Source organism: Canis lupus, chromosome 32 (genome assembly GCF_003254725.2).
Source record: "Canis lupus dingo isolate Sandy chromosome 32, ASM325472v2, whole genome shotgun sequence".
NCBI lineage: Eukaryota > Metazoa > Chordata > Mammalia > Carnivora > Canidae > Canis > Canis lupus.
Genome location: NC_064274.1, coordinates 34,213,505 through 34,239,304, shown reverse-complemented (window position 1 = coordinate 34,239,304; position 25,800 = coordinate 34,213,505). Strand labels below are relative to the sequence as shown.

Sequence of the window (25,800 nt, the reverse complement as noted above, 5' to 3'; positions counted from 1 at the left end):
GGGAGAAGCAGGCTCCCTGTGGGGAGCCCGATGTGGGACTTGATCCCAGGACCCCAGGATCATGCCCTGAGCCGGAGGCAGATGCTCAACCACTGAGCCACCCAGGTGCCCCAAGAGATGAGTTTTAAAATCGGAGAATGCATGCTGCCTCATACATGGTGACCATCCATAAATTACGGAAATGACAACAAAAGAAAGGAAAAAAGTGGTGGGTGGGAGGGGGGCAGAGACAGGTGACTGTCAAAATTTAGTCTGGGGTTTTTTACTCTTCCTTTCAAGGAGCTTTAGTTCTGGGTGTCCTAAAGGGTTTTGCTGTAAGGCCGTGGTCATACCCAAGAAGCATTTCCACAGCACAGATCCAGAAAAACTACAGTGGACCCTCAGGGGAAAAGCTCTTAGTGGATCCTGTTCTATTTTCCCCAGGTTCTAATGCCAAACTTTTCAGGCACCTGTCATTTCACAGTACTTCTAAATGTCATTTAATGTGATTAGAAGCTTAAGATCTGTCTTTCACACCAGTTTTAAGTTCCTTAGGACAGAAGATTGTTTTGTTAAATCCTGTGTTTCCAGGAGCTAATGCAGTCTCTGGATTTAGGAAAGTGCTCAATGTATATTTGTTAAATAAATGAATAAATGACCTAAAAATTTCTAAGTCTTATTTTATGGTCAGATCATAATAATAAAAGAATTTTCGATGTTTTTTAAGTGAATAAAGCAAACACCACATATCATTCTAAATCGAATTGTTTGTATGCTATTGGAAAATTTGTTATAAGAAATCTGCTGGTTTTGAAACATACAATATTAATCTGACAGAAGGGATTTATGAGGTTACATACTTTGGCCTGTAATTCTAAAAGTTAGTTTAGCCCAAACTCTTCATTTTGCAAATGAATAAACTGGGCCATTCCGAATGAAGTATTTCTGGATCCCTTAACCTAAGTACATTTAGATGAACCAAAATAAAACATCTGGTGCCTGTTGTGCACGTCATCATTCTGGGTCCTTTGGTTTACATGATATTTAAGGTCTATTGCTGGTGAGAGTACTTATAAAAGTCACTATGCATTTCTGTCCTTGATTACACAAAGAATACCTAACACATGAACTCAATTCTACTTTGTGTCCCTGTAACAGAGAAACATCTTAGGGTCTATGACAGACACTAAGTGGTTCCAGAGGGCAAGGCTATATTATTCCTATGGTTATTCTGGAAGGGTCTTCTTTTTCTTTCAAGTTATTAAATTGTCACTTTTCACTGTTTTCAGCATGCCTATCTCAAAAATTTATTTGCTGTTTTAATCTTCAATGGGCTTAAGGATAAAATAACCAAGCTTTTTCACAGGTACATAATTAGAGTGAATTAACTCAGGGTGGAGAAGACCTAAAGGTTACCTACTGTGAGTCAAATATACCAACATTAGTTCCTGGACATTTTGGCATTTATTTTGGCTTCTCAAATGTCTTTTTGACTTGCTTTTTTAGCTCTTGGTTGTCATCCAATAGATGAGACTGCCAGAAAAAGCCTGTTTGTAATTGGAGTTAGCAGAAGAAACGGCACCCAAACTCAGATCTCTATTAAACATTCTCTTAAAAATGCAGCTCATCTTAGGTAATGATACAATCTTTTAAAATTCATAATGTAGAGTCCTCACATAATGCTTCAATAACCCTTTACTTTTATGTAATACTCTAATTTATAGATATTGACAAATATTAAACTGATCTTCAGTCAACATTTTTAATGTAGACAAAAATCTTCTTCTCCTTTTGCAAATAAGAAAACTGCATCTGATGAATTCTTGTGGATCAGCCTCATGATGAGAGGGGCTAAGCTAGCTATGACAAAGCGATGGAAGGGGCAGACATGGGACTCACTATCCAGTCTCTTGTAACCCAGGACACTTGTGCTGCTGCAGCAACACAGGTTTGATCAGGTGAGTAAGTGGAGTAGAGGTAGTCTACAAAGGTTACTAACAACAATACTTACTAAGTGTGTGCGTTTGTTGAATTTCAGATGATCATTACCTCAGTATTTCCCAAAATGCATATTTTTCAATGAGGAAACATTTTCAATAAAATCCGTGCCATTTAAACATTCAAAACGTATTTAAATTTTCTGCACACCTTAGCTTCTCAATGTAGTATTATTACTTGTCTGGCCTATTTAATTCCGAAACAGAAAAGGCAAAGTCCAGTCTATAAGAACGTTAAGCATGCATCATATGAGTACCACGTCAGGCCTGGTGACATTCCTGTTACCCCTGAACTCACAATGACTATGAGATTAAGAGTGGGAAAAGTTAAAATGCTGCATTTTGTCCTCCCTAGAAAAAGTCTGAACCCTTAAAAGTATCACCACCCATAAAGTGAGCAATAAGAACTGATATGAAGGATACCCAGAGTGTGCTCCTCATCCTCTGGACCCATTTGCCTCTGCCTTTTACTAACCAGACTAATTACACTACTGGTATTGACTCTTCTGACTTATGTCTTACTGTCACTAGACCTCAGATTTCAGTATAAAATATTCACTACTCCTAGAAAGGTAATACGTTAAATTGCTATCAGCCATTAACACAGCACTAAACAAATTTCTTAGACCTGATCTTTGCTACAGCTCATGGCATCTGATATTTAGAAACAAAGTGGTTTTAGTACAAGAAAAGGAGATGAGGATTTTGAAACATAAGGCAGTGGGAGCCACAGTAAGGTTCACTGGCTTGCTACAGAGGGGTTCCTGTCACCAGGGTTCAGAGTAGGGGTAAAACAAAGCAGAGGGGAAGAGAGGTGTAGAAAGTTTCTGTGTGTTGGAGGGTGGGGGGCAGTCAGACTACTGGGAGCCGCTGTGGAAAGGGAAGAGAATGAGGAAAGTGAAGAAAAGAAAGAGAAATCGAAAGGCCGCATGTAAACTTGACAGTTTTTACTAAGGCTGGTCATATTTTAGAGAGATCATGGATTTTGATGAAAGGATATTGCTAAATTATTCCTAGCAGGTTAAAACATTTTGTTCAAGATTGGCTGCTTTACATACTCGACACAAATGCTTATTAATGAAACCAGTAATGTGCAAAGATTATTTATTTATGGTTTTCAAACAAAAATGGTATTGTATCAACTCCACTGGGTACGCTTTGTCCAGTTTGATGTTCTAATTAGCAATTCTTAGCATGATTAAATGCTAAATACACAGCTGTGTGAGGCTTCAGCTGGTAGTAACCAGTAGTGCCTAATACTGACTTTTTAAAAGAGAAAAACAAAAGTACTCAAATACTAGACACAAAACTTTTGAGGCCCTATTCAGCAGGAAGAAGGAAAGTGATCAATATAAACAGCAATTATACATAATATGTTAATAAAGCTAATAGCTATGTAGTATTTGTCAACTCTGTTGAAAAACTCTTTGGACTAAAAGAAAATAGGCCTAGCCTGAGTCACTCACTGGTCGAGCTCACATTATAGCATATTACATATGGAGCTCCATTACATGATCTTAATTTAAAAAGAATTTTAACTTTATTACTAAACAAGTCTAGAGAGATAAACTAAACTATCTACATTCAAACATTATTACAGAAAACCCACATACTTTTTGAAAAAAATGAACTCCTCTGCATTCACTAGCAAAAAGTTGTGCATCGAGTACATAAATAACTTCACTATCTCATTTTCTTCCTGATACCACCTAATTCTTCTCAATAGCTAAAAATGATGGAGATTTTTCTATCTTCATAAGAGAAAAGTGACCCAAATTACATTGTCAATATAAGTTTTCACCCTTAAATGGTAAAGATCATATAAATAGATCTCATTTGAAGTTTTATTTATGAAGCAAATTACCTAAAGCTTAAGTGAAATTACTGCTTAAGTTAAAAAAAAAAATTGATAACAACAACAAATGCATTGTTCGGTAGGCACAGTAATAAAAAACAAACAGGGATCCCTGGGTAGCTCAGCAGTTCGGTGCCTGCCTTCGGCTCAGGGCGTGATCCTGGGGACCTGGGATCGAATCCCACATCAGGCTTCCTGCATGGAGCCTGCTTTTCCTCTGTCTGTGTCTCTGCCTCTCTCTCTGTGTGTCTCTCATGAATAAATAAATAAAATCTTAAAAAAAAAAATCTTAAAAACAAAACAGGTTAGTATTAAACGCCTCAGATGATTGTATTGTATTGTATTATGTATTTGTAACTAAGCCAAGTTTTTATGCCTCTAAGCTTTGGCAGCACAAGGGGCGAATTCCCTCCTTTTTTTACTTTTATATAATATTCAGCTAAGTATGAACTTTACCAAAATGAAACCCAATTTGCAAAGGCTTTAAGCATTTTTCCTACAATTTCGATTTTTGCCTTTCAGAAGAAACACATTTTACAAAATCTATTCACAGATTATCTATCATAAAAAGCTGAAAGAATTTGTTAAGTGAGAAGAAACGGAATTGTGTATGACTTCATGTGTCTTAAAATTCTCTTTAAGATTACAGTTCAAGAAAAAAATTGTTCAATAAAAGTGGTAATTCAACTATATTCCCTGAAAAAATGCATTTTCTGTATTGTGAAAAATAAAACTTATGGTTTGAATTTTTAATTATAAATTTTGTAAGTCAAAAATGACTTAATACTATTTCAAATTATTGCTTATGACTTACTAAAAAAAATAAAAGTTTCACTACATATGAATTGTAAAAATCCTTTTTTTTTTAAGATTTTATTAATTTATTCATGAGAGACCCAGAGATAGAGAGAGGCAGAGACAGGCAGAGGGAGAAGCAGGCTCCATGCAGAGAGCCCGAAGCGGGACTCAATCCCAGGACTCTAGGATCACGCCCTGGGCCAAAGGCAGGTGCTAAACCACTGAGCCACCCAGGGCTCCCCTAAAAACCCTTTTTTATAGCTATCTTCATCCATCCTCCCTGAGCTTCCATGTCTATGAACTATTACTTAAACCACACCTGCACAAAAAGGGCTGCTTGACTTTGGTTCTGTCAACATAACTGCACCAGAAATCAAAATGATTTAAGAATATAAGCTGTATTTATTTTTTTAAAAAAAGATTTTATTTATTTATTCATGAGAGACACAGAGAGAGAGGCAGAGACACAGGCAGAGGGAGAAGCAGGCTCCCCTCAGGGAGCCCAACATAGGACTTGATCCCAGGACCCTGGGATCATGACCTGAGCCAAAAGCAAATGCTCAACCACTGAGCCACCCAGGCACCCCTATGTATTTTAATGTATGGTGCTCAAAATGTTCTATATCACACCATCACTAAAGTGGTAGAAACTAAAAAACGAATCTAATCCCCACCCACTGACGTGATCACAATTTAATAATAAAGTCCTGGGGCCCAGAAATACAAAGTGATCTTCTCAAGAACCTCACTGGAGACCCTGAATATAAAATATATACTCTCTCGGTTCCTAGTGAGAACTCTTTCAATTTTACCAATGGACTGACACAGCAGGTAGAAGAGGATGTTAAAGGAGAGTCTAAATTTAGTGTTTTGTTACTATTTATCTACTCAGCAAACAACTAAAATCGTCCAGTGACATAGGACCACCTGTCTAGGTCCCTAGCTAATAAATGGAAAACCTAATTTAGCAGTACTGATAACTGGTAGACTCTCCCTTTTTGAAACACTAATTTCTTAGCTTCTAAAGTACTACTTTTTCCTGGATATTCTTCACTTCTTAGATCATGACTTCCCAGAGTTCTTGAAGACAAGTCTATAGGATAAAAACAATTTTATTTTATTTTATTTATTTATGATAGGCACACAGTGAGAGAGAGAGGCAGAGACATAGGCAGAGGGAGAAGCAGGCTCCATGCACCAGGAGCCCGATGTGGGATTCAATCCCGGGTCTCCAGGATCGCGCCCTGGGCCAAAGGCAGGCGCCAAACCACTGTGCCACCCAGGGATCCCCGATAAAAACAATTTTATCTTATTTTTGGAAAATAAATTGGGCAAATACATAGGCTTTTACAATTAGAAATTACATTAATTCAAAAGATATACATTAAGGCCTATACATGCAGAGTGTGGTGGCACTAGGTACGTTAATGGGTAGGATATAAAAGATGAGCCTGGGTGGCTCATTTGGTTAAGCATCCGACTCTTGATTTCCACTCAGGTAGGTCAAGATCTCAGAGTAGTGTATTTGAACCCCACAATGATCTCCGTGTCAGGGTCTGAGCTCAGCAGGGTGTCTGCCTGAGATTCTCTCTCTCTCCTATTCCTTCTTATACACACTCTCTTTCTCTAAAAAAAAAACAAAAAAAACAAAACAAAACAAAACAAAAACAAAAACAAAAAGAGCTGAGATTGCTGCTTTCAAAGAGTTTTGCTTCCTCCATTACTCCTTCTGAAAGGTTTTCAGTTTTTTAGAACCTAGTGTTCTTCTTAAAGATCTATGCAAACTAAATATTTTCAACTATTAAAAGAACTTTCTCTGGCTCTAATTAAGTACTCTAAGCATTCAAATGACATTTATTAAATAGTTGCTGTAGTCAAAGAAGTATAAAATAAGGTCAGCTTACTTTGATAAGTTTATTTTTACTATATCATATATTTAGGGGAAACAAGCAGAAGAAAATCAAGGGGGAACAAATAATATCCTCAATATGGCATAAAGTTTCCCCTCTTGCATCAGAAAACCATAATTGTCTTGAAAAGCTACCCTGTCAAAAAGCTACCATATGAAATAATCTAATTATATGTAAATGCCATTTTAATAGGGACTCTTCTTTGAAGTAAACCTTTTTAGGAAAAAAGACATGCTTCTCTGTGCCCCATTTTCTTTCTCTCTCATACCCCATAGCACTTTTATCTCTTATAGCACTTTCTGTAATGCATGCTCTGTTCACAGACTAATTATATTCATATTGATAGAATCAGAATTCTTGAATCCTCTACTAAAAGTGGTCTCTGTAATAGCAATAAATGCTGATTTACAAAAATATAACTTGACAGAGGTCCAAAAGAAAATGGTGGAGGTATATGTAACCCATTCTGGCCCATTCTGTGCCAGCTTGGCAGCACAATTGCTTCTGACTATACAAGAGTCGCTTGGGCTGTCATTGCTTTGTGTCCAAGGTTTAAAAAATACACCTTCTTTCACAAATACTCAGGGTTCTGGTCTGCAGAGCTCTGCATTTTTATTTTGGCGCCCAGTTCCTATGGCTGAATATAGGCATTGGAGGGAGAGCAGGCATTGCTAGCACCCTGAAGCCCTCTCCCCTGTGCTTTGTGAAATGATTTTCTATTGGCTCTATGCAGGGAGGAGTTTTCTGTACCACTGTGATTTCAGATGGAATTAGAGCACATTCTGGATTAAGAAGTGCCTGAAAAACTGTTCCATTACTTCAATGCCTATTGCTCTTTGGCTGTTCACCCTGATTTTCCTTGCTACAAAAATACCCACTACAAAGCAACTCTCTGCCTCAGGTCAACTCTGGGCATATCAGACAGGCACCAGTATTTTGCTTGAGTGCATGTTCAGGATTTGCAAATTTATGAGAGGTGCCTTCAAAGTAAAACGATAAAGTGGTTTTCAGAGCATAAAAATATTTCTTGAGTACGCAAGCTGACACAAAGACTGGACACTAAAAATATAAATCTCTTCTCATATTTTGTATTTATAGTACATCAACAATGGGTAGTGAACATTTATAGAATGCTATAAAGAGTATATGGCATTCTGCTTGGTACTAAATTTTGGATATAAGATTGTAGGTAAGATTTTGGCAATATAACTTCTTAGAATTTTAGAAAACATGAATTTACATAATATGACTTTAAAATCATAGCCTGCTCGGGGTGCCTGGGTGGCTCAGTCTGTTGAGCTTCCAACCCTTGATCTCAGCTCAGGTCTTGATCTCAGGGTCGAGAGTTCAAGCCTCGCATTAGGCTCTACAATGGGTGTGGAGTCTACTTTAAAAAAATAAATAAATAAAATCATTGCCTGTTTTGATCAAATACTGTATACTAACGTGAGATAGACTATTTTTAGAATGTTGTAAAAAATAGGGGATACAAATGAAAATAGGGAAAAGAGTTGAGGGTATTAGTTCTGAAAACCTTACCTATTATTAACATGGCTAACTACACACAGATGTTCTGTTTAGGACTGTATCTTAAAGTAATGGCAGATAATTGAACAGCATCATCTTAATTTCACAATGCAGAGATGTAAGATAATAAGCTCTCCAAATATACAACGGAATCCAGGGCTTTTCTAGTTATTGAAATATACACACATACACACAATTTATAATGAAAATAATTGTCTAGAAAAGAGAAAACCTATAAGGATCAGAAAAAAGTTGATTCTCATGCAAAATATGTTATATACTATAATTAAAATTTATAGATCACACAGCTAGTCTACAAAGTTTTGGTTGGTCCTCAGACCAGCAGCATCAGCATCACCTGGGAACTTGTCACAAATTAGTATGCCCATCCCAGACCTACGAACTTGCCCTACCACCCATGTTTTAGCAAGAATGTCACGGCATTGTGATCTAAACAATACTGAGGAGAGTAATTATAATTGGGACTAGATACAGAGATAAAGGAAGAAGTCAGGATAAAGATTGGATTGGTTGCTGAGTCTGCATTCTGGATCTTGGAAGAAAACCTTAAGCTTATTTTATTTTATTTTTTTAGGTTTCTAGGTTATCTAACCTAACAATGTAGTTTACAGGGTCTGAATGCAGAGGAGAATGTGAGGACAGTCTCCAGCTAGAAGGCAGGAAGTCATTTATTTGCCCTAAACTCCTTTAGGAATGGAAAGCACAGAAGTAGAAAAACAGACAGGGGTAGAGCCAGCAGAACGGGTGAAGAGTCTCAGCTCCTCCATATAAAGGCCTGAAAAAACACAGACTGTATCACTGAGCCTAAAGAGGTCAGCATTCCCAAGTACTAAGAAGTTTCTCCCTTAATTTTCTTACCCTTGAGAAATAATAACTGTCTGCTTCTGCTAATCTCTTACAACTCAGATGGGCTAATGCCCACATACCTCATTTGTCATTTTCTTTCTATTTACGTGGGGAAAAGGATGAGAAAGAGGATGAAGGAAAGAGAAATAAACAGCCCCAAGATAGGGATGCGTGGGTGGCTCAGTGGTTGAAGGTCTGCCTTTGGCTCAAATTGTGATCCTGGGGTCCTGGGATGGAGTCCCCCATAGGGCTCCCAGCAGGGAGCCTGCTTCTCCCTCAGCCTATGTCTCTGCCTCTGTGCCTCTCATGAATAAATAAATACATCTTAAAAAAAAAAAAAAAAAAAAAAAAAAACTCCAAGTAGAAGAACCAAATGCCAATCCCTAAAATAAGTAGAGGGAAGCCATAGTGACTTCTTCCACATACCTTCTTCACCCCTAAAACCATTCTATTTGCCATGTAGAAAAAAGCAAAATAGTGATTCAGTAATTAGAGCTCATATTAAATACCAAGAGTTACTAAAACAATTTAAAAAGCAATAGCTACCACCAGCAGCTATTGCCATGGCTCTCATATCAATCTCTCTGAGGTAAGCATTGCCATCCTCACTCTAATGAGGCCGACTCCCTCATCCAAGAGTCCTATTAAGGCCAAGATTAAAAGTCAACACCATTTGGCTGAAAAAGTCCATGTTTTTCCACTTTGCTACTTCTGCCACAAGCTCCTGGAAAGTTGGTATAAAAAAATTCCATAAACAAAACTATGAATTAGGTAGTTTGTCCCCAGTGACACTGAATCTTCAGAAGCTCCAGCTCACTCCATCCTCTCATCAAAATCTGCACTCAGGAGTAAGTCTGGCAAACTCAACTGACAGTAGAGATTTTAATTTCAAAAACAGAACTGTTTGGTTTAGAATGAGAGCTTTTGCAATGAATATTATACCAAAAAAAAAAAAAAAAACTGGTACCAACAGCAATTTAATTAAGATTGTATTTTGCAAAGATGATCAGTTAAATACATTTCCCTTGACATAGCCACTGTTTGAATTAATATCTAAATGAACAATTCTGTAGGGAATCCAAAAGCTTAAACAGTTACTAGCAGAGGAAGGAAGGTGTTTAAAAATCGTATCAGACTCTGTAACGTCAATTATATTTGGGTCTCCTATCATATCAGGGAATCTTTGTAAACCCATGATGCTTACAGAAGCAACTGATAAGCTATTTAAAACTACAGGGCTGCTCAGAAAATTATCACATCAGTGAGGTAAACAGTAAGTTATTGATGGTTCAAACAATGCCTGATACACTTCCTGGACAGATTCATTTAGCAAGGTAATCTGGTTTCTCACTACAAAATAAAAACAAAATATATGATCGACCTATAAAGCTTTTGCAAGAAATATCTGCAACAACATTTTACATTAATGAGTTCCCATAGTGAATCTATCATTTCTGCCCAGCTACCAGGTTGTAGTAAATATTTAAAGCTCAGGATTAGTAATTGGAATGAAATCTTTTCCAAGCATTAGAGTTGTCAATTTTCTGATCCCCACATAGCTACCAATAGCACAGTAGTATTATATAGATGAAGACAGTTTACAAAATTCCTTGTAAGTGATGGTATTCAGAATAAGGAACCTGCTATGAAGGATATATATCTTGATTAAAAGACATTTATCTAAAAGTGGACAAATTAATCAATATGGTACGAAGGCTATAATCCAATCTCTACCTGTATATTTCATAATATAATGTATATGTTACATAGTATTAAAATGGCCTTAATTTTCCACATCTGCTGTAATCCTGGAGCAAGTCTGTGAACCCCAGAGACTCTAATCCCATTTCTCAGCCTAGATACTTTAATCCCATTTCTCAGCCTAGATACTTTATTCACTATTGGGGAAGTCCGCTTTCTATCTCCATATGTAATAGTAAGTAATGGCTTTCAGGCAAATCAATGAAAACTGAATATGGAAAGCCATTATCTTGCTTCTCAGTTTTATGCTTCTCATAACCTGATCTGCTCACAAGTGGTTAATCTAAAGAATCTGTTGCCCAGTGTCTCATTTTCCCTAAAACCTTTCTCTAGGAGGAAGTTCTGGCAAATAACAAAATGACAGTATTTTCTGATCCCGCCCTTGGTCTCATGCTCTTTCTTACCTCTGTTTATCTCTTATCTGTATCTCTCCTGGGGATTGTTTTCGTAAATTAAAAACGTCTCTACCGCTGGTGAAATGAAGATGCCCTTTATACTCCAAGCCTGGCAATAAAGTACCTTTGAGGTATACCAAATGAGTACCTCATCACCTCAAAACATCTTGCAAGACACCAATAGGTAGAATGATTTATACCACTGACTAATAGGTTATACCACTAATCCTGGTCGTATGCATATTTGGAGCACAGTAGAGACCATTTAGTTCACCAACTGAGTAACACATGATGATCTTTTGTCAATACCAATAACATTATATAGCAATTCTAATTCATTAAAATAACTTAGCCTGGAATGTTTGGTTGCTTAGCGGCTGGGATGGTAGGTGGGCATAAATTTGAAATAAGCAGATAATGGCTAGAATATTCACATTGTTGTAATTGCTGAAACCAATTTTTTTTTGCAACTATTTCTATTTGATGCAGTTCATTTAATCTTAAACATTCATTGAATGCCTACCATTTTCCAGATACTCAGGGTACAAAGATGAGTAAGTAGGGGATCCACCCTTTGAGGCATCCACATTCTAGTTAGGGAGAGAGCCATGTGAAAAACCAATAGTTAAAGTACAATCTATTAAGTACAAAAACAGTTCGGGGCTGTAGAAACAGAAAAGTGGGAGAGATCGGCTGCCTGACATGGTCTGGCCATTTCAGTTAATGAAAAATCACTTAAAAATTACCACCTGAAATACGTTCATTTTAAAAATAGACTCCCTAAGTAAATGTACTAATCTTTAGGAATCATTATTATTCCCCTCTACTAAAACTGCTAAAAGCTACAATCACTCTCTCTTAGATACTATTTCATTCACATATAATAGTTAAAGGACCTAGTCAAATAGGGATCTATCTGTGTATAGATCTCCTTCCTGGCTGAGGCAAATGTTCTTTTCTAAAGAAATGTGTATTCATGTTCTCTACCCCCCTGCAATGATAGAGTAGATGTGATCCAACCCAGACCTCCTCCTCTTCACTGACACATTTTAAGGACTCATACTCTAGGCAGTCAGGTAGCAAATAGCATATGATAAAGTAGGCACATTGCTAATAGGCATTTTAAAATGACTGTATTATCAAGGCACACAACTGCTTCACTTTATGCCAATACAATACTTTGTAATCAAAGCATTTGGATTCTAATTACTATTATTAAATTTCTAAAGCATAAGAAAGAGTATGTATGATTTAAAATTTAACTTTTGGGCAGCCCAGGTGGCTCAGCGGTTTAGCGCCGCCTTCAGCCCAAGGCCTGATCCTGGAGACCCCAGATCGAGTCCCACGTCGGGCTCCCTGCATGGAGCCTGCTTCTCCCTCTGCCTGTGTCTCTCCCCCTCTCTCTCTCTGTGTGTGTCTCTCATTAATAAATAAATAAAATCTTTAAATAAATAAATAAATAAAATTTGACTCTCATATTGTCCTTGTAATCTTTAAGATATCAAATAAAGAACTGAGAAATATTTGTCTCTGCACAGATTAATACACTCTAATGTATATAATGTATACACTATAAATGTGAAAATGAGTAATATGAGTAACAAGAGACTAGACTTCTTGACAAAATATCCAATCACAGCAAAATAATTGACACTTCACTTGGCTGTGCCTCAAACTAGCTTAATGGCCTTGGAGGAGACATCCAAAAACCCTGAATCTCCTATGTGACAAATGAATGGACTATTTTCTCTATTTTGAGAGGGAAAAAGTAAACTACATTAATGGAATTGAACTAGATGCTCTCTAGAGTTTCTCTGGGCTCAAATGTTATGAAAGCTTCTAACCATTCCCTTGGTTCTAACCTTCCAATCCATTCTCAGTGTAAGATACCAAGGCAGTTAACAATTAAGCTGTTATTAGTGAATCATGTGTTCTAAATGGTCACTTGCTAGGGTCTATTATTTTAGTGTCACAACCATGACCTGTAAATAATAAAGGCATTTGAGAAACTTATTAACTCTTAGAACCCTGAGGTACAGGTTATCGTATCAGACAAATCTACTAGAGAAATCCCAGTAGGAACACATGTGTTCCTAAGCATATAAAACCTCAACAGAGTAAGAAATATCTGAAAGGGTAAGACACCTCATCCTTCAAAATACTCCCTAGCGAAAAACTTTGCAAATGGCATACTGAAATGAAAACAGCCCTTCACACTTATGACCTAAGATACTTTCCAATGATAATAACAGACGCATCTAGGTCTACATATATAACACATGCATATGCTATATTTTTATGTGTCGGTGTGTGTGTGACCTGAGTGGGAAAGCCAAAGTAGTCACTGTAAACAAAAAGCTCAAAGTGGGGATCCCTACGTGGCTCAGTGGTTTAGAGCCTGCCTTTGGCCCAGGGCATGATCCTGGAATCCTGGGATCAAGTCCCATGTTGGGCTCCCTGCATGGAGCCTGCTTCTCCCTCTGCCTGTGTCTCTGCCTCTCTCTCTCTGTGTCTCTTGTGAATAAATAAATAAAATCGTAAAAAAAAAAAAAAAAAAAGCCCAAAGAGGAAAAAAAGAACAGAGAGGCTCACAGAGTCAGTCAAGCTTGGATCAAACTAGAAATTATGCAAGTTGGAGAACATTTTAAGTAATAACCTTATATAAGTCTCCAAAACCACTCCAAAGATGGTTTAAAAGTAAAATAAAATAGTGAAACTAACGGGCAAAAGGACCCATGGAAGAAAAGATAAGCCTGGGTTATAGGGAAAAAAGAAATATTCTCATGTGCTATGTATCTTAATGAAGGCTAAAGGATAGAAAAATAAAACCCATAAAATATTATTCTGGGGCACCTGGGTGGCTCAGTGGTTTAAGCATCTGCCTTTGGCTCAGATCGTGATCCTGGGATCCTGGGATCCTGGGATCGAGTCCTGCATCGTGCTCCCTGCAGGGAGCCTACTTCTCCCTCTGTCTATGTCTCTGCCTCTCTCTGTGTGTTTTTCATGAATAAATAAATAAAATCTTTAAAAAATATAGAATTCTGTACTTGTGCTATATAGTTCAAGTTGCTGCAATTCAAGACAAATGTACAGGGACTAAAGATTCTTTAGAACAATCCTTTTCATCATCCATCCCTCCTTCAATCATGTGACCAAAAGAGGGATACAGCCCCCAAACAGAAACCAGAAAGTGCAGTCCTCTCTGGTCAGGAAAAAATGAAGACCTGGAGGTAACCCTCATCTGTGTAACATTATGAATGACTCAGAGAAGACAGACTAAGAAGCTACTTCTAAATCTGATTTTAGCTCCCTTCAAGGGTAGTTAATACATCACGTGGTGACCCTGGCAGAGAATATTTAAAGATTTGAAATGGGCTTGGTTAAATTCATGAATGGCTGAGGAAAGTTGAAATTAATTCCTATCCTCTACAGTTGATGTCAGAGAGAACAGCTGTGCCCTCAAAGGCCTCCACTGGCAGCATCGGTTTGAACTACTAGGTGGTACAGGCCTGAAATCTGGCAAGCTCTATTTTTTTCATGTTACATGAAATATATCAAAGTATTACTTATTAAATGCACTTCTAAAGGATTAGAATAAGGGATGCCTGTGTGGCTCAGTGGTTGGGCATCTGCCTTTGGCTCAGGGTGTGATCCTGGGGTCCCAGGATTGAGTCCCACATCAGGCTCCCGGCACGGAGTCTGCTTCTCCCTCTGCCTGTGTCTCTGCCTCTCTCTGTGTCTCTCATGAATAAATAAAGTCTTTAGAAAAAAAATAAAGGATTAGAAAAAGTCTACAGGCTGTATATTGCCATCACATTATTTCTCCACCAGAAAATTCTGCCCAGTGACTGTCCTTATCCAATGCCTGTATGAAAAAATACAGATTTGCTCTTCGTCAGGCTCTAAAAATGTTTTGATATGTAGTGACCAGAGATTTAGTAGAGTTGTTTTAAGTGGCTATTTTCAGATTTTCAAGAGTAGAAATAGTTTCAGTAACGAGCAAAATTATAGAACAAACTTGTTGCTTCCTGGTAAATGCCATCAGATGTTGAGATTAAATCCAGAGAGCCAGCCTGAGGTAAGAAACCCCAACGACAAGAGATCCGCAGGTATGACCCCTACGAGTTTGACATAATAATACAAAACAAACTGGGATGGAGAAGAGACAAAAGGGATTCGCTGACAGCTCAACCAGAAAAAAAGGACTTACCTTTGACTTAGATAGAAGACAGGGTTTTGTTAAAGTACAATCAATTCCATCTTTGAAATGAAATCGCAATGGGGCAGGATTGCTTTAAAACAGTTATTTACTAAAAATTAGTCAGCTCCTTAGTTTGATAGAAATTACTACTTTATTTTCATTGTTGGACATAAGCTGTTTAGTGGTTATGATTGCTGCAAGAAGACCCTCTATTCCCATGGTTTCTGTTTATTTGACTTCAGTGAACCTAATCTAGATGTGGAAACCGGTCATTGTGCTATCTGGGAGAGAAAAGAGCAAATTCTGTGGTTAATTAAAAGAAAAACCACTTATGCTCATTAGAGCTACATAACTACATTCTCCTCACATACTACAGTTATTAATCAAAAGTCTATTTCCCAGCCAGTCTATTGGCCATGTGGCAAAATGGCCTCTCAGCATTGGAGAGAGGCTCCATCAAAGGAACATGCTCCAGGGAAATGGTGCATCCTCAAGGGAAGGGACCTTAGTCGGCTCTACTGTCTTAACTACTTTTTCGAGTAGCATTTGCTAGCCAATGATAACCAATCCTATCTCTTCCAAAAATCAAAACTGACAAATTGACCTTTATATTTAGAAAAGATTACCAAGGAGTTCAGCAAACCTTACTTCTGGTAGTGGGCCGGCTGGTTTGGTTAGGATTCCTCCTACATACACAACATTAGGCAGAGTGGGTCTTGGAAACTCCAGCGCTACATCTGTACACAGCATCCACAGACTGGACCCATGGACCAAGTCGTACATGGACTTCTCTGGCAGCAGGTTGTACTTCTGCATTATCCTTTCATATTTGGGAAGAACCAGAAAGCTGACCCCTAATCTGGAAATGAGGTAAACGCCGGTATTTTTCATCCTCTGCAGCAAGTTCATGTGGTCTGTGAGGAGTGAGTTAAACTCTGGGACGTAAGCTAATGGGGCAGGAGCACCCACTTCCGCAGGATACCAAAGGCCAGTTGAAAATACAGCATATTTAACTCCTAAAAGATGAGCTATCACAAATCCACACATGTCATTAGGGTCCACCAGCAGCAGGTCAAACTTTTCCTTCTTCAGACCCTGAATCAGGGCACGGTTGCCAACCATCATATCACAGTTCTTGGTATAGTGATCTAGTATGTCAAACAGTTCGATTGCTGTTAATCTCCCAGAGAAAATATTCCGCATTTTGGACTGCAGGAAAGCATCGGAGGTGGTACTGTTAAAAATTCCTGGGTATCGCTGGAGGCTGTAATGATTAGATGGCGCGATGTCTCTGCCTTCGGAGAGAAGAAACACTGTACGGTGGCCTCTCTCATGCAAGGCTGAGGCTAGTGTCTTGAAAATGTACATATGGCTCTCAAACATAATTGGCGGCACGATGATGATTTTGGCGGCCTTCGCTATCCCAACAGCACTCCACAGGAGCATGAAATACGGAGTGTAAGACTTCATAGCTGAAATGACAACCGGAAAACCACTTAAAACAAAGTACAATCCTTACCCTGCAAAACAACCACAGAATTTTTTTCGTAGTATCTCTCGTGATCCACTACTCTGTCTAAGTATCACTGTTTAAAAGTATCCTGAGGGATCCCTGGGTGGCGCAGCGGTTTGGCGCCTGCCTTTGGCCCAGGGCGCGATCCTGGAGACCCGGGATCGAATCCCACGTCGGGCTCCCGGTGCATGGAGCCTGCTTCTCCCTCTGCCTGTGTCTCTGCCTCTCTCTCTCTGTGACTATCATAAATAAATAAAAATTAAAAAATAATAATAATAAAAAAATAAAAGTATCCTGATACTGGTTTAATTACATCTCTATTTTTGAAAGACAATTTTTTTAAGGTATAGAGCTGACCACAAAGCTGACAGAAACTGAAATATACTTAAAACGTATCCATTTCAGAGCACATGACTGCATCATTAATAGAGAACTAGATTTCTTTTTTTTTTTTTTTTTTTTTAATTTTTTTATTTATTTATGATAGTCACAGAGAGAGAGAGAGAGAGAGAGAGAGAGAGAGGCAGAGACATAGGCCGAGGGAGAAGCAGGCTCCATGCACCGGGAGCCTGATGTGGGATTCGATCCCGGGTCTCCAGGATCGCGCCCTGGGCCAAAGGCAGGCGCCAAACCGCTGCGCCACCCAGGGATCCCTAGATTTCTTTTAGAGAACTAGATTTATGAAAATCTGAAATAAAACTTTTCTAAGATTGAATGTCTGCAGATCTTTCTTCTTTGAATAATCGCTGTAAGGTATCTATGGAACATCTGTTTATCTTTTAATTAAACATCAATGCTAATTTCAGGAAGAAGAGCCAAGATTTTTTATTTCTGGGTGCCATCAGCATGTATGTCTCTTTTTAAATCATTTGATCACAGCAGTTACATTCCCAGTTATCACCAAAGCATATCAAAGAAAGATTATGTTTTAAAAAATAATCCTTTTAAGTTAACAGTTCTATAGAAAAGACATTTTTCTACAGGAAAAATTACTTTATTGTGCATTTCCCCTTTACCTAAATACCCTGATGTGTCCTGGCAGTCTCTATTTATGCAATCTCTATCAATTCACCAATTCATCTCAGGGCACTGAAAGAAACTTTTAATAGAAAAATCCAAGAGAATTAACGGGATCTTTGTAAATGCTTATGGAAGAACTGATGATGAACGAATATATCCCAGACCACACTTCCTTGTGTTGTATCTGTAACTCAGGTGCAAATAGCAAATTAGAGGATGGCTGTACACATGACACCTATCACTTCTCCTACCTTTCATGGTAGTAGATTATGTACAATAGTTAGAGTTGTCCTCTGTTATTTTTTAGAATTAAGTGTCCTACCTCTGGGGGCTACATAGTGTGCAAACTCCTCCTACCCTACCCAGTATAATTTTTACTTAGACTCTAAGTTAGCCTCCAAATAGAAAAAAGATCTAAACAGTAGTTAACCATGCAAGCTGGATCTTTTTACCTGGAGGAACAACTTAAAATAGATTTATATGCACATTACCAAATCAATATCTATTTTTACTCATTATCATATATTAACCAGCCTACTCTCACAAACTCCCACCAACTAAATGCAGTTTTAGCAACTATACCTTCTCAACATTCAAACACCTAAGTAACCTAAGAAAAACAAAAAAGAAAGTCAATAGCAGGCAAATGATGGATTCTTCCAATATCAAGATTAAACTATGAAAAATCTATCTCCAGGTGCCTTTTCCCTCTCCAATGAAATTTTCAAGCTATTTCTAGATGTTGACCCTATACCATTAAGAGTAAACAGAAGTAATGCACATTATAAGCACATAAAAGCCTGTGTTAAATGTTGCTTGAATTAAATAAGGGCTTTAAAAAAATAAATTTGGAGAAAACATTATTTCTATAACAATGAAGTAAGTTTATTTTATAGTTAAATGGTCAATGAATAGACAATCTTTTGTAAAAAATTTTTTTAAGATTTATTTATTTATTTAAGAGAGAGAGAGAGAGAGAACGCACCAGAGAACACACATAGCGGGAACAGCAGAGGGAGAGGGACAGCAGGCTCCCCACTGAGCAGGAAGCTTGACATGGGGCTTGATCCCCCGGACCCTGGGATCATGACCCAAGCAGTTGGCAGACACTTAACCTACCAAGCCACCCAGGCATCCCTAAATAGCCAATCTTGGAGGAAACTTCCCTGGCCTTATTCTACTGTACTGTCTCTCTGTGGTGCAGCCTCCAAATCCAAGGAATTATTAATTAAATTAGGGATTAATTAATTTATTAAATTAATTAATTAATTAAATTAGGGATTCTCAGTAGAGATGTTCCTAATTCTAGGGATGAAATTTATGCAAACACAGTTATTGCAGCAGCTAGGGTCCACTGCTGTTATTAATACTACCTGTCACTATTTGCTTGTCCAAGAAGACATTAACAGCTGAGGGACCAATCATAGGAACTGCTCTGTCCATTGTCTTTTGCATTTAGCTGAGCAGCAAACACACAGTTTATTCAGTAGCAGTTAAAACCACTGCTTTATCTACCATAAAGAAGATACAAAATAAAAAATAATAGTAGGGAAACCAACCCTTTCACTGAGCTTCTTATTCTATTCTTGCTTTTTGATTTTAATATTTTATTTCAGTAATTACTATAAAGTAAAAAGAAATCACAGAAAAAAATCTTTAAATGCACAACTGCCTGTGTTCAAGAACAGTATTGTTCAATAGAGCTTTCTGTGAATACGAAAATGTTCTATATCCCTCCTATCCAATACTGGGCAGCTGAAGTGTAGTTACTGTGATTGGGAAACTGAATTTTAAATTTTAACATGTGGCTAAATTAATTTAGTACTAGTGGCTACAGTACTAATATAAAGTTAGAAAAGTGCATATATTCTGTCTATATAGATTCTGAAAGTATGCAAAAATACAAATATTTGTGACAAAATATCTTATAAAAACAATGTCTATTAGGTCTTCATGAAAAAATACTGATTACCAACAAAGAAGCATCATTTGTGCAAGTGTGTCATTCTGCTGTTCAAATACAAGACTAAGTATGAAGGACTATAACAGTACTTTAATCTCATAAACATCACTGCAGTGGATAACAGAATGACTAATACAACTACCAACAAATAGTAAGATTCTTAAAAACAAACAAACAAAACAAAACAAAATAGTAAGATTCTTGCTAGTCCAGACTTATCAGAGTGTGTCTACTGATAAGCTGAAGTTAATTAATATTAAAAATTTCTGCTCTAAAGATAATGTCAAGAGAATGAGAAGACAAGCCACAGACTGGGAGAAAACATTTGTAAAAGACACATCTGATAAAGGACTGTTGTCCAAAATACACAAAGAACTCTTAAAATTCAACAATAAGAAAGTAACCAACATAATTTTAAATAGGGCTGAAGACCTTAATAGGTAACTCATAAAGAAAACATACGGATGGCAAAGGAGCATATAGGAAGATGCTCCACATCATAAGTCATCAGGGAAATGCAAAATTAAAACCATGAGATACCACTACACACCTGTCAGAATGGCCAAGATCCAAAACACTGATAATGCCAAATGCTGGAGAGAATACAGAGCAACAGGGATCCCTGGGTGGCGCAGTGGTTTGGCGCCTGCCTTTGGCCCAGGGGGCGATCCTGGAGTCCCCGGATCGGGATCAAGTCCCGCATCGGGCTCCCGGCATGGAGCCTGCTTCTCCCTCTGCCTGTATCTCTACGTCTATCATAAATAAATAAATCTTTAAAAAAAAACATAAACAATAAAGTACATAAAGTACTTTTGAAATTAACTAAAAAGGATATTTGTTTGCTATACTAAGTTCAACAAGCCTTTCCCTAAAGACATACACATAGAAATAATACTAGTTGTATAAAAATACTTTATTATTTTGATGAAAGATGGTATTTGAAAAAAGTCAATCCTCCCCATAAGTAGACTGAACAAATTCCTCACAAAATCCCACTAGATAGTTCATTTTGTTTTGTTTGGAATTTACCAAATTATACCCATGTTCACTTGTTAGAAGATACAAGAGAGAATACGCTTTTAAAAAAATTAACAGTAAAGCCTCAGGACAGCAAGGGTAAATGTTAAAACATATTTTTAAAAATAATTAAAACACTATGAATTTAGCCTAAGAATTCTACTTCAAATAGGTAGAATTACAAGAAGGTAGGTAGATAGCCTTGAATAAATACGAATTTATTCGTATAAGAATTCATATAAATAAGAATTCCTTGAATAAATACGAACATCACATGAGATGAAGAAAGCAAAACAAGTAGATTAGGAAGGAATAACTTCCTATCGAAATGGAGTGTTAAAAAATTGGCTTTATACTTGAGAAACAGAATCACTGAATTTTTTATCTCAGACTTTCCCCAAAGTAAATCAGATAGAATAGCATTAATTTTTTTAATACAGCCAATAAAAGTGTTGAGCTTTAAATGATCTCTGGAAAGAGAAGGAAACAAGGTGAGCAGAAAGAAAAGAAATTCTTATTGCAGATTCTTATTAGATTTGACTACATAATCATAGAATATTTTTGGAATGTTTGAAACATCTGGAGCAGAGGTTTCCAGTCCAAGATGACTGACTGAGCACAAATGTTTTCACTCCTTTCTTCCTAAAGCTTCTTTAGAAATGATAGGAAAGTACATAAAAGGGCATATCTAATATCTCTGAGAATTGGTATAAGGAAATGAGGTGTGGGCAGGGCTACAGTCATCAGTGTAATAGATTTTTGACAAATTTCTAGAAAACAAATGCTAAGAATAGCTTACTGAGGAATAAAAGTGAACGGAGGAAGTCATGCCCAGAACACAAGAGAATCCTGTAGCAGAGGTGAAAACAGCTTCCAGAATGGCGGAGAGCTTAAGTGGACAAGCCTGGGAGCTATAGTGGGTGGAGCAAGAAATCACAAGGGAGAGCTCTGGAAAGAGGAGTTGGAGCAGTTTTCCCCATCTATTACATCTTCCCTTCACTTCCGTGGAGGTAAAGCAGAGGCAGTTGCATTTACTCCCCAAAGTAAAAATGCACATCAGTTCTCTAGATAGAGAGATAAGCTGCCTAAAGAGTGATTAGAACAGATAACTCAAGGTAACACCCTCCTAAAGCTGGCATCCGGGAGGTGGCTTTGCGCTCCTTCTCTATGCACCTTAGAGAAAGCGCTGGCCACGGAACACACCACACCACATTCATACACAGTTTGAACCTAACCTCCCAGTTAGAGGCAAGGAGCTAAAATCTGCCAAATAACTGAACAAAGCAAACTAGATTTTTCTTTTATAAAATTTGCAGGAACATCATTTTGAATGATAACACAGTTTTAGGCCGGTGATGAAAATGTAAACTGGTGCAACTGTTTTGGAAAACAACTGGCACATCATTTTACATTTATGTAATGACTCTACATCAGAAATACCAGCATGCAGGCTGCCCGGGTGGCTCAGCAGTTTAGCGCCGCCTTCAGCCCAGGGTGTGATCCTGGAGACCTGGGATCGAGTCCCATGTCAGGCTCCCTGCATGGAGCCTGCTTCTCCCTCTGCCTGTGTCTCTGCCTCTTTCTCTCTCTTCCTGTGCTTCTCATGAATAAATAAAATTTAAAGAAAAGAAATACCCGCATGCATACATAGATGTTTCTGTATTTACTTTTAACAGCAAATAGCCAGAAACCAATAGGAATCCAGCAATTGAGGATTAATCACATCATAGTACATTTTACAATGGAGTATTATAGAAAATTATATGTATATCACATACATGTATACACAAAATGATTATATTCACTCACAAAGTAAATAAATTGTTATCAGTAGTCAATTTGGATTTTCAAATTGAGGGATTTTGTTTCTCACTTTTATATTTCCAGGTTTTTGAAGTTTTCTATCAAAAATATGTAATATTTATAACACATTCATTCCATTTCCATGCCCCTGGAGCTTTACTCCCACTCTCCTCGATCAAATCTCTTGAAGTATTAGTGTCTATACTAAAATATATTTAATTTAATTAATTAAAGATATATAAATATATTAAATATCAGTAAGTGAACCCTACTTACTCCCCAGATAATTAAAGCCTGGCATTGCCTCCACCACCACTCTGCCCAAACACTCATTGTTAAGGGCACTAAATACCTCATAATATTCACACAAATGCCCTTTCCTCTGAACATTTATCTAATTGGACTTCTTTAAATAAAAAAATTAAAAAAATAAATAAATAAATTAAAAAAAAGCCAAATCCTATCATAAATAAATAAAAAAATTAAAAAAAAAATAAAAATAAAAAAAGCCAAATCCTATCATAAATAAATAAAAAAATAAAAAAAAAATAAAAATAAAAAAAAAGCCAAATCCTATCATAAATAAATAAAAAAATTTAAAAAAAAAATAAAAATAAAAAAAGCCAAATCCTATCATAAATAAATAAAAAAATTAAAAAAAAAATAAAAATAAAAAAAAGCCAAATCCTATCATAAATAAATAAAAAAATTAAAAAAAATAAAAATAAAAAAAAGCCAAATCCTATCATAAATAAATAAAAAAATTAAAAAAAAAATAAAAATAAAAAAAATAATTGGACTTCTTTCTGACACTATACACTAATAATCCCTTTTCTCCTCCAATTCTTTCTTAGTTCTGAGATGCTACTGCTACTTGACTGTATTCCACTGTCACAGTATTGAAGAAAATACAGAATCCAAAGACTCTAAACAAATTTCATTTTACATATCAGCCCATCCTTTCTTCTTTATATTAAAAATCATTTCTATGTTTGCATTCACGACAAGAAACAATGCCAGTTTTAGTAAGAGTGCACACCTCTCACCATAGGGAAGCCATTAACATTTAAGTGCAAATTAATTCAGCAAGGATATGAGAGTAGCACTTTACTTGAAAGCTGTGTATCCAAAACACTCATTTGTAAAAGTGATCCATCTAAGGCCAAGTCCTTAGAACACCAGGAAAAAAAAAAAAAAAATTAATTAGCTCTATCATTCTTGCTCCTAAACCTCAATGGTTCACTTCCACTGAAATTCAACAACAAAACACCCCAATATACTACTAAGATTTTTTTAAAGATTTATTTATTTAGTTTAGAGAGAAAAAAAGAGAGAGCCAGGGGAAGGGGCAGAAGGAGAGGGAGTCTTCAGTAGACTCCATGCTCAGCGCGTAGATGACACGGAGATCACCACCTGAGCCAAAACCAAGAGTAGGAAGCTTAACCTACTGCGCCACCCAAGTGCCCTTATACTACTGGGATTTTTTTTTTTAAGATAAAAAAATAAATTTCATGAATCCCTCATTTTTCCCATTTTCTCAAGCAGGAGTCATAATATCAGTCTAACAGCTACCTTAGGAGACCTCTATCAACCCTACTTTAAAATGCTATTTTCACCTATTTAGTAAAAAAAAAAAAAAAAAAAAAAGAGAATCATCAGTGGCTACCATATGAAAGATCATTTCTGTGGTTTTTGTTATTTGAGGCTAAATCATGAATAATGCTGAACTGAAAAGTATACATGAGGATGAACTATACAGGAAAAAAAAAATGGTAAGCACATAAACTATAGGAAAGAATTTAAGCTTTTGTAGCCTGCCAGCCCAGCAGCTCAACAATTCAGGAAAAAGAGGGGGAAAAGAAAGAGAGGCAAACCAAGAAACAGGCTCTTAACTCTAGAGAACAAACTGAGGATTACCATAGGGGAGGAGTGGTAGAGGGGTGAAACAGGTGATGGGAATGAAGAAAGGTGATGAGCACCAGGTGCTGTATGGAAGTATGGAATCACACTATATTGTACACCTGAAACTAATATTACACTGTACGTTAACTAACTGGTATTTGAATAAAAACTTGAAAGAAAACCTATCATTTTAAACAAGAATTAATCAAAGTGTTTTTGCATTAAAGGAAAAACAAAATAAAAGCTAAAGGGAAATTTGGGACACCTGGGTGGCTCAGTGGTTGAGCGTCTCCCTCCAGCTCAGGGCATGGTCCCAGAGTCCTGGGATTGAGTCCCACATCAGGCTCCAGGAGCCTACTCCTCCCTCTGCCTATGTCTCTGTCTCTCTCATTAAATAAATAAATAAATGAAATCTTTACAAAAAAAGGCTAAAGGGAAATTTAAAATCATGTCTATTATGTGAATTGAGCTATTTAGAAAAATGAACTGGATGATTTAGTCCCCAAAGCAGATTATGTAGTCTGGCAAGCTGAATAGCTAAATTTCTCAGTACTTTTAAGTTTCCCCAGTATTTCGTATTATGAAGACTGCAATAAGATGAAAAAATATATCAATCATAACTACCACCAGAGGTCAACCTTGGTACTACATGAAATATTGTTAGAATAATTTCATCTCTCTTCAAAGCACCTTTTATAAGTAAGCCTAGGAAAATACCATCCAGTAAAATTAAAAATAAAAAAAATCAAATCAAATCTATCAAAGTAAAGACTAATTATGAATCATTACCAGTGCTTTTAAATAAATACCAACAGCATTTTTCACAGAACTAGAACAAATAATCCTAAAATGTGTATGGAACTGATGAGAGAGCAGAAGTCTATCTGAGGACAAAGCATAAACTGATACCCCACACCCCCAGCCCAGGTAGGATACGTGTGACATTCCTCAGGCTCTCATGGCTGCCCTTTTTTTTTTTTTTTTTTTAATCAATAACCTAGCTTCCAGAAGGAAATGTAGATACAATTAAATGTCCTTATAACCTGCAGCCCAAAAAAAAAAAAAAATAACCTGCAGCCCATAGACAAGATACTTGAAATAGGCGGAGCATAATGTTCCTCCAGGAAGTTCCCAACAGTCTTAATGTTAATGCTTTGCCAGAGGAAAAACAGCATTAACTTGACAATGGCCTCCAATATCTTGCAGATCCTCCTCAGCATAAGAAAATCCTTTCCTTACCTCGAACTCCCAGATATATATAATCAGCCACCCCTCACAAGCCCAGGGCAGCA

At 37.0% G+C, this 25,800-nt stretch overlaps 1 protein-coding gene across 5 annotated transcripts in view; it reads right to left on the bottom strand.

Moving 5' to 3' along the window:
- The window catches only part of UGT8 (UDP glycosyltransferase 8), a 104,593-nt gene that overhangs the window by 57,724 nt on the left and 21,069 nt on the right, over positions 1-25,800 (bottom strand). For all 5 annotated transcript variants that reach the window (XR_004811361.2, XR_007407861.1, XR_004811362.2 and 2 more), the window contains exon 2: positions 15,939-16,762. Coding sequence is in view for 1 of the 5 variants with exons in the window: in XM_025465992.3 (XP_025321777.1) it covers positions 15,939-16,760 (822 nt within the window). In the remaining 4 variants the exon portion in view is untranslated. The remainder of the gene's footprint in view (positions 1-15,938; positions 16,763-25,800) is intronic.